General features: G+C 49.0%; 1 protein-coding gene across 1 annotated transcript; it reads right to left on the bottom strand.

Moving 5' to 3' along the window:
* Positions 1–10,152: 10,152 nt before the first annotated feature.
* On the bottom strand, positions 10,153–11,928 carry LOC111146036 (C-C motif chemokine ligand 19). Its single transcript, XM_022501406.1, has 4 exons — positions 11,673–11,928; positions 10,824–10,950; positions 10,515–10,608; positions 10,153–10,424 (listed from the first exon to the last, which is right to left on the bottom strand). The coding sequence occupies exons 1-4, from the start codon at positions 11,731–11,733 to the stop codon at positions 10,404–10,406; spliced, it is 303 nt and encodes a 100-aa protein (XP_022357114.1). The 5' UTR covers positions 11,734–11,928; the 3' UTR covers positions 10,153–10,403.
* Positions 11,929–15,305: the final 3,377 nt, after the last annotated feature.

The following is a 15,305-nucleotide window of genomic DNA, read 5'->3' on the forward strand; positions in this document are numbered from 1 at the left end:
TGGCCACCTGTGCATGGCCAGGCCCAACCACATGGCCTTTGCCCTTAAAAGCTAGTCTGTAAGGCAGGGAGAGGGTGCCTCTTTGTAAGAGATGGCCCTGGCTGGTCAGTTTGATTCTCGATGCTTGGCGCGAAATAAAGCTTTGCTTGACCCTCACTTTGTATCAGTCTCGCTCCTTTAATCACGGACCCATTATTGGGGGACCTTTCAAACCCTTGAATGTCAGAGAGGAGGCTACATGAGGAAGTACCTCTGCAGAGCCTCAAGGATGGGTGAGGCAGGAGGGAGGCCATTCCAAATAGAATGAACAGTAAGCACAGAGGCTCAGAGGAGGGAGAGGGGTTTGGGATTAATCCCAGTGTGGGCAAGGAAGGGGAAGGAGAAGTGGTGAGAGGCTCTATGTGTGTGGGTAATACCTGGGGTACTTGGGGCACTTCCTCTTGGTGATGCCATGCCTAGTGGTCAAAGTTAATGGATGACCCTTGTGACCTTAATCAGGCAGGACCACTAGGGTCTAGTATCCCTTGGGTGTGAAGGTTTGAGTCTCTTTGCAGTCACAGAATGTCAACTGGCTGAAGTGCCAGTTGGAGGTAGAGGGAATGAGTCACAAGGGAAGTGTGGTGAACATAATTCTAAAATTCCTGCCCCCTGGTGTGTATGCCTATATCTTCTTGATCTGCGATCACCTTGACCTCTTGACCTGTAAATATGAAGGAATATCCTTCATGGGATTAGGTTATGATAAATGACAAAATGGAGGGATTTTGCAGATGTGATTAAAGTCCCTGATCAGTTGACTTTGAGTTAATCAAAAGAGAGGTTACCTTGGATGGGCCTGACCTAATCAGGTAGGTCCTTTAAAAAAGTGTCTAGATATTAGAAATAAGCAGTAGCCTTAAATTTTTTTTTTAAGATTTTATTTATTTATTTGACAGGTAGAAATCACAAGCAGGCAGAGAGGCAGACAGAGGAGGTGGGGGAAGAAGGCTCCCTGCTGAGCAGAGAGCCCGATGTGGGGCTCGACCCCACGACCCTGAGATCGTGACCTGAGCTGAAGGCAGAGGCTTAACCCACTGAGCCACCCAGGCGCCCCTAAAATTTTTTTTAAAGGGGGTGCCTTGGGGCATCTGAGTGGCTAGTTGGTTAAGCACCTGACTCTTGATTTTGGCTCAGGTCATGATTTCAGTGTTGTGAGATTGAGCCCTGCAGCCAGGCTCCATGCTGGGTGTGAAGCCTTCTTAGGATTCTCCCTCTGCACACACACCCCTGCCCCCCTCTCCCCGACTCATGTGTTCAATCTCTCTCTCTGTCTCTCTCTTAAAAAAGGGGGAACGTGTCTGGCTGACTCATTTGGTAGAGCATGTGACCCTTGATCTTGTGGTCATGAGTTCAAGCCCCATGTGTGGCATAGGGTTTACTTAGAAAAAAGGAAGAAAGGAAGAAAAAAAGAGAAATAAGCAGCAGCAGATGCTGTCATGTTGGTTGTGAAGAAGCAAACTGCCATGTTGTAGAGGGGCCATGTGGCGGGCAGCTACAGGAACTCAGGACCTCAGTCCTACAAGCACAGCTGCCAATACCCCATGAGTTTGAAAGACGAATCTGAATCTGAAATGCAACGGCAGCCCGGACTGAGTCTAAGTTCAGTCTGGTGAGACCCTGAGCAGAGAGGACCCAGTCAGCATGTCCCTGGACTCTTGACCCATAGAAACTGTGAAATAGTAAATCTGGATTTTTTGAAGCTGCTAAGTTTGTGGTGATTTGTTACATAGCAATAGAAAATGAGTATGAGAAGGAAGAAGACAATAAATGTTAGTTAAGCCCCAGGAAGAGTTTCATAACAACAGACTATAGCTTTTTTTTTTTTCTTTTCTTTTTTAAAAGATTATTTATTTATTTATTTGACAGACAGAGATCACAAGTAGGCAGAGAGGCAGGCAGAGAGAGAGGAGGAAGCAGGCTCCCTGATGCTCAGCGGGCCCGATGCCGGGCTCGATTCCAGGACCCTGGGATCGTGACCTGAGCCAAAGGCGGAGGCTCTAACCCACTGAGACACCCAAGCGCCCCCAGACTATAGCTTTTAACCATATTTTCCTCCTGGCTTTGAAATGCCCTTCTTTCTTTAACTGACTCCCGTTTTCTTTCATCCTCCTTTATTCCATTCTTTTTTTTTTTTAAGATTTTATTTATTTATTTGAAAAAAAAAAAAAAAGAGAGCATGATGGCGAGACCAGAGGGAGAGGGAGAAACAGACTCTCTGCCGAGCAGGAATTGAGGAGGGGGCTGGCACTTGGTCCCAGGACCCCGGGATCATGACCTGAGCCAGAAGCAGATGCTTAACCAACTGAATCACCCAGGTGCCCCTATTCCATTCTTGAAGATAGATTTTTGTGGGGATATTATTACTACTCACCAAGACATTAATTTAATTCTCCTCCCGGCCATTGTTTCCTTCAAGTAAAGTATGACTGGGGGCACCTGGGTGGCTTAGTCAGTTAAGCGTCTGCCTTCTGTTCAGGTCATGACCCCAGGGTCCTGGGATCCAGCCCTACATCAGGCTCCCTGCTCAGTGGGGAGTCTGCTTGTCCCTCTCTGTCTGCCCCTCCCCCTGCTCATGCTCTCTCACTCATGATCTCTCTCTCTCTCTCTCAAATAAATAAATAAAATCTTTTTTAAAAAAGTTAAGTGTGGTTGGCACACTTTGGCCAATGAAATGTGTATAGAAATGGCACGTGTCATTTGTGGATAGAAGTGTTTAAACAAGAGATGCCCATCTTTCCTGGCTGCAGTGATGTTGGAAATATGTGTCGAGATGAAGGAGCATGCCAGAAGATCAAGGCAGCCTAGAATGTTGAGCCACCACAAGGAAAACAGCTGTACTAAAGACCTGCCTAGACCCAAAGCAGGCTTGGAATGCATGGGGATAGGGTTTTGTTGTGTTAAGGCACTCAGATTTGGTGTCATCCGTTATTGCAACATAACCTAGCCTATCCTGACCAATCAGGTGTGTCGGTGGTGGTTACCAGGCACTGTACAACAGAGATGGGATTATAACAAACTAGAATAAAAATGGATGTCACCCTGAGATCTTGGATTTAGAATTGGATTTTGCTATGGGCCGAATTGTTTCTGTATGACCTTATCTGGAGATAAGATCTTTAGGAAGTAATTTAAAGTAAATGAGGTCATAAAGGTAGGGCCCTAATCTGCTAGGACTGTGGCCTTATAAGAAAAGAAAGAGAGGTGTGCCTGGGTGGTTCAGTGGGTTAAGGTCTCTGCTTTCGGCTCAGGTCATGATCCTGGGGTCCTGGGATCAAGCCCCACATCGAGCCCCACATCGGGCTTTCTGCTCGGCAGGGAGCCTGCTTCCTCCTCTCTCTCTGTCTGCCTGCCTCTCTGCCTACTTGTGATCTCTCTCTGTTAAATAAATAAATAAAATGTTTAAAAAAAAAAAAGAAAAGAGAGAGAGAGAGATCTTTTTCTCTCTGTCGTGGGACAGAGTAAGAAGGCAGCCATCTGCAAGACAGGTAGGGAGCTCTCACCAGAAACTGACCATGCTGGCACCTTGATCTTGAACTTGTAATCTGCAGAACTGTGAGAAAATAAATGTCTGTTGTTTAAGCCACCCAGACTATGGTATTTCATTTTGGCAGCCCAAGCTGACTAAGACAGATGTGGTAATTGCTAAAACTCTGAAGTCTCTCTTTGAGGAGGAGTGAAGTTTTTTGGTTGTATAAGCAAAAGTGATTACTATATTAGGCGATACCCTTAAATTTTTAAGAGGCCTAGGGTTTGAGACAAAGGGTGTATTTTGATGTTGGCTAGCCAGAGGGTAGGCTATAGAGGTATTTATTATTGTTTTCACTGCCCACATCCTTAACCCCTTTCGATATTTGAGGTATTTCCTATTATATTAGTCTTAGTTCCCAATAGCTTTCTTCCATCATAAAATACCCCAAGGTCACATACTAATTCCTGCCCCCCTTTGCTGTTTGACCTTGGACGTATGACTTGGACTTAGCCCGTCAGAAGCACCTTCCAAGGATTGTGAGTAGGAAGTTAGCAGTGATGCAAAGTAGCAGGATTAGTAGAGAGTCTATTTTGATGGTGACAGGAGTGGTGGCAGAAGTGATATGTGTTTTCCAGGAGCACGGGAGCTGTGATCCCAGAGGTAGAATCTGGTGAGCTGATCACCTAACATTTTCGGGGTTTGGAGCAACGGTACAAATGAAGGGCAGCATACCATGGATCTAAATATTTAAAAGTTACGGGGCGCCTGGGTGGCTCAGCCAGTTAGACAGTTAAATATCTGCCTTCGGCTCAGCTCATGATCTTGGGGTTTCGGGATCGAGCCTGGGGTTGGGCTCCCTCCTTGGCAGGGATTCACTTCTCCCTCTGTCTGTAACCCTTCTCCCGACTTGTGCTCTCTGTCTCTCTCTCAAATAAATAAATAAAATCTTACAGACTGAGCCACCCAGAAGTCCCAGTAAATAAAATCTTTAAAAAAATTATTTAGAAGCTATAAATTGAGCTAACATGTTGTCAGATAAAAATGTCTCTCTCTTACTGCCTTGAAAAATATGCTTTTAGAGCAATTCAAAGGCGAGGTTCAAATTTAGAATTCTTGGACTCCTCGGAGTTCTATGATGGAATGAGGTGGTAAGAGGAGAGCCAAGCTCTTGTGCTCTACTTGTCCCCTTCTCTTTCACCAGCTCCTCTTCTAGCCTCCTCGGTTTCGTCATGAACCATGAAAGGCCTCATGTGCCGGTGTAGACACTCTGGCCCCATACATACATTTCCCTGGAAATATCTACCTCTTGGCAACCCTCTGGATGCTGGGAGTGGCACAGTCCATTCTAGGAAGGATGACTCTTAGGAAGAGGCCTGCACGGACTCTGGAAGCTGTTTGGGGCCATTTAGGCAGGGAGTTCTCTAGTGCTCAGTTCCTGAAATGTGCTCTAGAAGGAGAAGACAAGCTCCAGGTGGATATGTCCCCTTAGCCCTGTGTACTCTTTGCTCTGTGCCCAGATATATGACTGGCGAAGAGCCAGAGCCCTCTGAAACGAGGGACACAGGGCAGGGGCTCCAGCTGTTTGGACATGAGGGTGGTGTTGGCATTTGGCATCCCTTCTAGGGATGCTGTCTGAAGGGCTGTCTGGCTTGGCCTGGCTCTACTACAAGATTCTCAAGCTGTTCCAGCTGCTCGGGTTCTCTTGCTCTTCCATTCTCTCCAATTTCTCAGGGTCTTTTCAACAAATTACTTTTCTGCTTAAATCAGCTAACAAGGGGCGCTTGGGTGGCTCAGTCAGTTAAGAGTCTGCCTTTGGCTCAGGTTATGATCCCAGGGTCGTGGGATCGAGTCCCACATTGGGCTCCCTGCCCCGTGGGGAGCCTGCTTCTCCCTCTTCCTCTGCCTACTGCTCTGCCTGCTTGTATTCTCTCTGTCAAATAAATAAATAAAATTGTAAAACAAATAAAAAAATTAGCTAATGAGGTTTAGTAGCTTGCAAGTAAGAATCCTTGTTAATACATTTGTCTATTCACTTTTTTGTGTGTGGGGGCAGGTAGTGTAACCTTCATTAGAGGCTTTCATTCAGCTTCATGAAGCCCGAGACCATATCTGTCTTGTTCACGATGGTATCACGAGCTCTGAGAACAGTACCTGGTGGGAATAAATGTTCTGGGTTCCAGTGATGTGGCATCCCTTTGGACACAAGGATTTGCCAGGGTTAGGACCCTAGATCATGGCAGCCCTGAGACTACTGGGGGCCCTACACTAACAGATACTCTGACACCTAGGGCTGCCGTGCCGAGGTACAGAGGGGCGCCATTTACATGGACTACAGGGAACATGGTGTCCTCAGAGTTATACAATGTTGATGTCTTTCCTGGAAGGCATGGTGTTCCTGATGGTCTTTCCATGTGGCCCGCTCTCAGGGGTCACTGAGGAAGTCCTCTGACCAGAGAAGTGCCGGCTTGTTCTTACAGAGGGGTTCTTGAGGAAATTCCCCACTTGGGAGTCCTGCTCCTTTGTGAGACTGTTATTTCCAAGATTTTTCTGGCTGTTTCTGAGTTTCCCGGAGGCCAGAAATGGGGAGCCTGGGGGTGGGGGCTTACCGAGAAATCGAACATGAGATGATGAAAACATGATCAAAACCGTATGGGGCTGGCTCTTACCAAACAGTTACCCATGCAACAGAGACAGCCCCAGCTCTTAAGAACTGGATGTGCTCCAGGCAGGAGTTGGGCGGGGCATCGTGGGAAAGGGCCATTTTCAGTTACATTTTTGTTAATTAAATAAGTTCTGGGGCTTGTTCTGGGCCAGCCCCTGAACAGAGCAATGTTGGCAATGGAGACGAATAGGTCCAATCCCGTTCTCTGGGAAGCCTATCCACAGACAGGGCAGGGAGCTTTTTGTCTATCATGTAGATGGGAGCTGGGAGTTCTCTGAGAAGGAATGTCAGGTCCCTTTAGGGAGGTGTTGGCTGCTGGGGTCTTGGGCTTTCATGGTAGGGAGTTTTCCCTCTGCTGTTGGCCTTAAACTGGTAGTAGGAGCCATGAGCCCTAGACAGGAAGGTGTCTACTCAGAGGCAGGCAGCAAGGCCCCTATATTCTCGTGGGGGAGCTAGTTCATACTGTCCCTCGGAGACACAGACCTCAGCATTGTCAGGCGGGCAGGAGGTTTCTGGCCTGCCAGAACTCAGGATAGCGACATAACACTTGTCATTAAATCATAGTAAAACAGGGAGCAGGTGTGATTAGATGAATTCACAGTGCTGAGAATGTTTGGATGGTCGGGACAAGTCACAGGTGGCTGGGCTAAGCCCTCATGTATCTGGCAGGGAGATAAGAGGCTAGGACTCAGTGCCCAGGAGAGGTTGGTGGCTGGGGATGGGGAGGCATGGGCTGGGGAAGAGTTAGGGAGGGCTGCATACCTGCTCTCTGCGGTACTCTGGTGTCTACGCCCTTAGACTTTCTTGAAATTCTTTATTCCTCAGGCCTCTAGGGTCTGGCCAGAGACTGTTCAATTCAAGCCCCTTCACTAGCTCCTGAATTCTTTTCTCTCTTGCTGAGTCTCAGCTCTTTCTTTGTTCCCAGAGGGTGGCCCCTGGGGCCCCAAGAAGTAGGGACATTTCTGAATGTGCATGACTTTGAGGGAGCCTGTGTGAATGCTGGTGGTTTAGCCTGAGACCCAAAGATTCATGAGTCAAATCTTTGGAGAAATTAAGCACCTCTCCCCATACACCTGACTGATGGGGAACTGAGGTTTTAGAGATGGGAGGTAAGGAAGAGACTTGACTGGAGTGGCACAAGGAAGCACTGAAGCAGGACTGTGGGCTGGGCACTGAGCTCAGGACTTGTTCGTGTCCCTCCCCTCAGTGGCAGTGGGAGGGAGGGAGTGTCTAGGACCTCCGTCATAGCAGCATCTTCCTCAGGTCTCCTGCCCTCACTTCCTCTACTCTATCTGGGATTTTCCCCCAAGAGTCCAAAGGGGAGGCTTTATGTCTTCCTCTGTGGCAGGCTGACTTCCGCTTTTCTTTCCTGGGAACTGAGAAAGATTTGAAGCAATGTGCTCCCCTCACACCTGTGTTTGTCCTTTGCTTGCTGGAGTACAGGGCACGGGGTCCAGAAGGTGTCTGTATGTAGCTGGGACCCCTGGAGCTCCACGGTTGACTGCCTTCAGGGATGGATCAATGCATGAATGAGTACACGGGTAGAGGAGGGGATGGATGGATGGCAGCATAATGGGTACAGAGATGGTTCAATGGATGGACTCATGGGGCCATGAGTTGGACAGCTAATTTCCTCCAGGCAGCAAAACCACACTTCCCAGCTACAGCAGTTGTTCTTGCAAACTATCCCCATCCCACCTGTAAGGGCCTATTTGGCCAGAGGGATTCCATCTTGGGTTAAACAGTGATTTTGTTGTTTATGCAGTAAAACTTAAACTGACCCTGCCCCCCCCCCCCTCCGAGACTTACTTAAAAGCAAGCCCAGGAAACCAGTCCCAGGTAACAAAGCCCAAATACAAGGGTGGGTCAGGCCAGGTGGAGGTATCAAGTCAGTGGGGGCGCATACTGTCTCCCTAGCTACCAAGGAGTGTGGGTCCCGCCTTTTGGGTGCCAATTCTGACCAAGGTGATAGGCTAGTTCAAATATCTATTATAGGGTAAATTGTAATTCAATTGGCCACCTGTGTGTGACCTAGGATGACTATGCAGCTTTCTCTGTGTGTTACAATCTCATTGGCCACCTATGCGTGGCCAGGCCCAACCACATGGCCTTTGCCCTTAAAACCTAGTCTGTAAAGCAGAGAGGGGTCGCCCTCTCTAAGAGGCGCAGCCCCGGCCGGTCGGTTCGATTCTTGATGCTTGGTGCAGAATAAAGCTTTGCTTGACCTTCGCTTTATACCAGTCTCGCTCCTTTAATCACGGACCCATTAGTGGGGGACCTTTCACCACCCACTCCTGTGACTCTAAGAGATGGGATATCTGAGGTCTTGAATACCTTCCTTCTGGGAGTAGAGGGGGGGAAAGAGGCTGCTGTGTACTCAGCTCAGTGAGGAGGGGCTGGCACACCCCCCTCACCACTGCTCCCCTTCCTAGGCTGCCCAGGCCTGGTTTTTTTTTTTTTTTTTTTAGTTTAAAGAGTTTTTTTTTTTTTATTTGACAGAGAGAGATCACAAGTAGACGGAGAGGCAGGCAGAGAGAGAGAGAGAGAGAGAGGGAAGCGGGCTCCCTGCTGAGCAGAGAGCCCGATGCGGGACTCGATCCCAGGACCCTGAGATCATGACCTGAGCCGAAGGCAGCGGCTTAACCCACTGAGCCACCCAGGCGCCCCATCCAGGCCTGGTTTTGTTACCAGGTGAGGTATGTCTACTTTAAGGATGACCCCCTTCCCAGGAAACAATGCCCAGTCTGCTGTCATAGCTGTCATCCAACCCCAGTGCCACAGCCTGACTGCCCTCAGTGGGACAGGTCCTTAGAGGCCCAAGTTGGAGAGCAGCAGCTTCCCCGGGGACTTCCTGGGCATGAGGAGGTCACTCCTTCCAGAGCAGCCCTGCAGTATGCTCCAAGAATCACAGTGCTTTCATGTCCCCAAGAGGAGACTCCTTCTCTGTAACTCCCTGGTCTTAGTGTTGCCTCCGTCTTGGAGGTTGCAGGGGTGGTGGGGAAGTTCCTCCTTGCTCAATCTCCCTGGCTTCCTGGCTGCTCCTTCTTCCACCCTCTAAGCCCTCTTCCACTCTGACTTCTGGCTCCCAGGTTTCTCTGTCAGTATCCCTCAGAAATGTGACCCCGGATTTTTAGACGGGGCTAGACCTGGCCCAGTCTGAGGAGAGAGGAAGGCTATCCTGAAGGTCAGATTCTGTGTGGACAGATAGGCCCACAAGGCTGGCTGTTGAGCTTTTCCTCACATATGTATTCATTTTCTAGATAATATTTATTGAGTGACTACCTTTTGCCAGGCAGTGACACCACCACCAGGGAGACAGTGGAAACCAAAAGAGACATGAGATCTCTTGAGGAAGGCTGACAAACTATCAGTTAGAAAGAACTCAATGTGATGGTGCTGCAAGGGGAGGGGGCAAGGGCCCTGGGAGCTTGGGAGGAAGGGGGGCTACTTAATCTAGCCTGGAGTCAGGGGAAGCTTCCTGGATTAAGAGTTATTAAGCCCTAGAAGGGAAGGCAGGTGAGCTGCTGAGAGAGAAGAGTGTTCCAGACGGAGGGAAAGGCGGGGGTGTGGGGGGATATGGATGGGGACTCTCCCCTCCACCCCACACCCCCAAGCATAGCTGGGCCTCTTCTTGCCCTTGGCCAGGAAAGCTGGTTCTTGACATTTCCCCTCCCCCTGGTGACACCTGATCCCTGAGACACCTGGATACTTTGTTTTGGAGAAGACTGAGAGGCATAAAAGTGTTGGCTCAATCAGAGAAAAGACACAGGTTTGGTGTTGCTGAACTGTGGAGAGTAAGAGGGCCGTGACGAGACCAGGTGGGGCTCTGATCGTGGGAACTCATCCCCAGAACGCTGGGTGTGAAGTAGGGGTCCATGAGGAGGTTGCTCAGGTTGCAGAGGGAAAGTGAGATCCTGCCGTTGCATCTCCCCCTTTCCCATTCTGGTCCTCTCAGACAGACAACAAACAGCAGACAGACAGGTCCATGGGTACCAGCTGGGCTTTATTGGAAGCATTGTGGTCTGGGTGTGGAGGAGAAGCTGCGCTCCTGCCACACTCACCCCTGCTCACACTCACACTCCCATTGACACTCCAGGTCCTGAACCTGCTGGGTCAGGTCTGGTGCAGAGCTGCTGGAAGCCTGGTCCTCCCTTCTGATCCTTGGTTCCTCAGGACTGCAGTGAATCACATTCCTTCACTCAGACACAGGGCTCTCTCTGGGGCTGTCAGGGGCTAACTGCCGTGGCGCTTGTTCTAGGGAAGGAAGGAAAGGCAGAGTCATGAGCTGGGGTTTTGGGCAGGGGCTCTGAGGAAAGAGGCAGGGCTGGGGAGGGCTGGGCTTGCCTTTGCAGAGTTCTTCTGCAGTCTCCGGATGATGCGGTCCACCCAGGGCTGGTCTGGGGGTGCACAGAGCTGGTGACCCCTCAGTGTGGTGAACCTGGAGTCATTGGTCAGAGGTCAGAGAGACTGCAGCCCAGGAACCCAGCTTCCTGGCAGGCCCTGGCAGAGGCTGGGGACCACATATGGGAACCTGTTTCAGGGGCTTCCTTGAAGAGGTTGGGCTTGGCAAGGAGAAGACAGATAAGAAGGTGGGGGCATCAACAGTGGCTGATGGGGGGGATGAGGCTAGATGAGCTCCTCCCCACAACTCACACAACAGCAGGCACTCTGCAGCCATCCTTGATGAGGAGGTAGCGAAAGGCTCTGATGATATTCCCTGGGATGGGGCGCTGAGTTACAGACAGGCAGCAGTCTTCCGCATCGTTGGCACCACCCAGAGCTGGGGTGGGAAGAGGGGAGTGTCAGGACACAGGGACCCTGAGGAGGGGAGGCCAGGGTCCTACAGGGATTAAGGACACACGCGTGCATGTGCGTGCGCATGCGTGTGTGTGTGGGGGGTGTCGTGGAGTGGGGCAGTTAAATCTGTTATTTAGCTGGTATATACCCATATGGCCCTAATTGTTGCTAAAAATACTGGAGTACTTCTGAGCTATTTGGTAAATCACCACTGCCCTGAGCCCCACAAATGCCTTCCCGCTGCCCTGATCACCCCAAGCTCTCTCCCAGGATCTCTCAACTGCCACATAAATGCAGAGTTGATGCTGCTCACAGCATGGGGTTGGGGGGTGAGGGGTAGGGGTAGTAGGAGACTGAGATTAGAGGACTTATGAATTGTAAAATATTTGGACTATTAGCCCTATCTCAGCATCTCCCATCCTCCCCAAATGCGTACTGTTCTCTCCTGTCTGGGAAACGGAGGCAGCAGGAAACAGGCTGCAGAGGGAGGGGTAGCCACAGACCCCCGGGATTCAGACACCAAGAGACAGACATTAGCATTCAGGGTCTCAGGTATACCCACACTCACAGGTACACACACAGGGCTCAGGGCACCCCCAGGTTGACCCAAATGTGCAGACCTAACTAAGTGTCCCTCATGGCCAGCACCCTGAGATTTAGACGCCCCCTCCCCTACCCCCACCACAAGCCTTCCCTCAGCCTTACCAGGGGAGGTGCAGAGAGCCAGCAGGCTGAGGGTCAGTAGTGTTCCTGCTCGGAATGCCATGGAGGGCGGACAGAGGCAGAGCGACAGTGAGCTGAGCGTGAGCGTGGGTGAATCCCTGGGGGTGTGCTGGAGTCTTGCGAGGCTGACACTTGGCTGGCAGTGGGAGGGAGCTGTGGGAAGCGCCCAGGCGTCCTTGTGGGGTGTGAGGGGCTCTGGGAATGTGTGTGAACGCCTGTGTGAGGCTGCAACTGCCTCTTATTTATGGCTCAGAGCTTTCACTTTCCCCGCTCAGAAATTCCCCTCCACATCCATTCCATGGATTCCCCTCCCCCCATTTTCTGAGGGAAACTGCCCCTGCCCCCCTCCTTCCTGCCTCAATAGTTTACTGCTTTTCTGCTTTTTTTGGCTTCATCTCTGAGAATCTAAGCAGTTGGCAATCTAGCCAAGAGAAGGGACCTTGTCCCCTCAGCCAAAGATAGGGTGTCTGCACTATCACCTTCTAGGTGTTATTTGCTTCATTAACCATAGAGCTGGCTTTCAGAGGTGATGTTCGGGACTGGGGGGTCAGAGTGAAAAGTTGCATCTGCTTCCCTAAGTTTATGCCTCATTCTCGGTCTTGTCTCTGTGGTTCTTCTCTTCTCTGTGGTGTGGGTGGTGGTGAGGACAGGTCTCTGGTCCTCTCAGAACAATCGTGAAGCCTGAGGTAGCCTCTCAGCGCTGCCCATCTGTTATCTGGGAACCGGTCCCTTACTTGGGACAAGCAGAGTTGAAAGGGAATGTCCTTTGGGAAGAGGCCGGGCACCCATCCCACATCTCAGGCCTCTGGGATTCAATCTCTTGGCTCAGCCAGCACTGCCCTGTTCTCTATTTGCCATGTTCATATGTCTAACACCTGGGTCAGCAGAACAGCTGGAGGGAGGCTGGCCTAGAATAGCTCCCTTCATCTTTCCCCTGCTCTCAATCCTGGGAACCAAGAGGGGATTTTTAAGGAGAGGGGCTGGTCAGCTTATAATCAGACAATCCCCAAATTTCAAGGAATCGACAGATGGAGGAGGGGACAACTGATTTCCCATCCTTATGAGAAAGACCAGGACTCAAAAGGGAAATTAATATGTGGAACACCCGTTCAACAAACCCGCCCAAGCTCTGGATCCTCTTTTGGATGGGGTGGTGTTTCTCTCATCTTTTATCTTTCTTTATCTTTATCTATCTCATCTCTTATCTTTCTTTCCATCCATTAATTATAATAATAATAATAGTAATATTATTATTATTTCTTATTGTTTACTCTATACTAGGATCTGTATCAAGAATGCCACATACTAACTTTCCCAACAAAACTATGAAGTAATTTATTTTTATTTATTTATTTGTGAGAAAGAGAGAGTGCTCAAGTGCGTGCTTGCGCAAGAGTGGGGGAGGGGCACAGGGGGAAGCAGACTCCCTGCTGAGGAGGGAGCCCAATGTGAGACTCAATCCCAGGACCCTGGGACCTGACCTGAGCCAAAGGCAGACTCTTTTTTTTTTTTTTTTTAATTTATTTACTTGACAGAGATCACAAGTAGGCAGAGAGGCAGGCAGAGAGAGAGGAAGAAGCAGGCTCCCTGCTGAGCAGAGAGCCTTATGTGGGGCTCGATCCCAGGACCCTGAAATCATGACCTGAGCCGAAGGCAGAGGCTTTAACCCACTGAGCCACCCAGGCGCCCCCAAAGGCAGACTCTTAACTGATTGACCCACCCAGGCGCCTGTAATTTTTATCATGAACGTATTATTGTTTCTATTTTATGCATAAAGAGCATGAGGTTCAGAGCACAAGACCATACGGTGAGTAAGCATCTTATACGTAGGTGTCTTTCACTCTAAGGTTTGCACTCTTTGCCGCTATCCCATGCTGCCTGTCTGCCAACCGTCCATTGATCACAGAACAGTACCGATGAGTGAAACTCTACAGATAGAATGCCTTGCTTAGGATTCCAATTCCACCACTTGTTTACTGTGTCACCCTGTGCAAGTTATCCAGTTCCTGTGTCTTATTGCCCTTATCTATGAAGTAGGAATGGTACAAGAACTACTTCTTAGGATTAAGTGAGGTAATCTGAGTAAAGCCCTTAGTTCAGAGGTTGGCATGTAATAAACACCCATCAAATATTCACTAGTGTTATTTTTCTATCCTTTCATTCAGGTATATGTCAGTTCATCTATCTTTCCATTTTTCATTGACCTATGCATCCTCCTGCCTCTGGTGGTTCTGATTATTCCCCGTTGTCCCACCCTCATTCACCCTCCCACTCTTCTCTCCCCTGCTCTGTTCTCTGGAAGGCTGACCTCTATAGAGTGAATTACTCAGGATCCCTTGCCCTCCAGTTTCTATTTGAGTTTGGTCCACAAGAGCAGCAGCAGGAGATGAGTGGGTAATAGGAGAGAGATGTTAATTCCCCAGATCCTTCATCTTGCTGTAGTCCTGGCAATGAATAATTTTCTGTCTGGTAGTTGTTCTCAGAGTGGTCTTCAGATAGCAGAAGCAGCATCACCTGGGAGCTGTTAAGTTTATTGATATTGGTGGAACTGTATTAGCTCAGCACTTGGGAGTGATGTTAATAGTCTGTTGGGCTGGTCACTGGAAGTGTAGACTCAACAGTGGCCTTTGATCAATGAGGTTGAGATGTTAGAACCTCACTGTACATATTGTACAACAGTGCTTCTTAAACTTTGATGCACATGTGATTCACATGGGAGTCTTGTTAAACTCTAGATTCTGATTCACTAAGTCTGAGATGAAACCCAAAATGTTGCATTTCTAACAAACTTCTAAGTGATGCTGGTGCTGCTGGTCCTCAGACTATATACTTTAAGGAGCAAAGTAGAGGAAGGAGTGCAAAGTTTAGAGAGATGGGAATGTTAGACTGTGCCTGTGGTGTGCAACCACTAACTGTACACCTCTGAAGGCCCCAAAAGATACTTCCTTTTCCAAGGCAACAAGAAATGCATTAATGAGGGGAACAGTAGCTTCTTGGAAAAGCACTGTTGTGGCTTCTTTAGTAGGCAAGAGATAGGGTTAGGGGATGCCTTCTTGGGACTGGGCAATCTTATTTCAAGGGGAATAATGGAATCCATAAATGGAAGAGGTCAGATATTGGCACATGACCATGAGCATTAAGGTAAAGGAGATTACTATATAAACTGTAGGGACAAGTGGTAATTTATGTGCTTCACCCAGAGGGATCTGTGGTGCTAGCTAATTGATCATAGTGTTCCTAGTAATGAAATAGATGGACAGCTTACTGATGTGTTACTTGACCTGTGTAAGTGGAAACAGCTAGACCTGGTGGGAAGAAATTTGATCCAAATTGTATTGGGGATTTACAGTCTTTTACCCAATTCCTCTACTTAAGTCATTTTGCCAGACTCAAAGCCCTTTAATCAGATGGGAGGTGGGAGGTGGGACGGATTGAGTCTCTTTCATAGGTGGATTCTATAAATCTTTCTCCTAGTTAGCAGTTCTCCTAGTGCATCTCCAACAGCATCTGCATCACCTAAGAACTTGCCAGAAATGTAAATTATTGGGCCCTGGCCTAACTTCACTGGATCAGAAACTCTGCAACTCGTCCAGCAATCTGTACTTGAACAAGCCT

Source organism: Enhydra lutris, unplaced genomic scaffold (assembly GCF_002288905.1).
Source record: "Enhydra lutris kenyoni isolate GAN:26980312 unplaced genomic scaffold, ASM228890v2 scaffoldscaffold13, whole genome shotgun sequence".
In the NCBI taxonomy this organism is placed as follows: domain Eukaryota; kingdom Metazoa; phylum Chordata; class Mammalia; order Carnivora; family Mustelidae; genus Enhydra; species Enhydra lutris.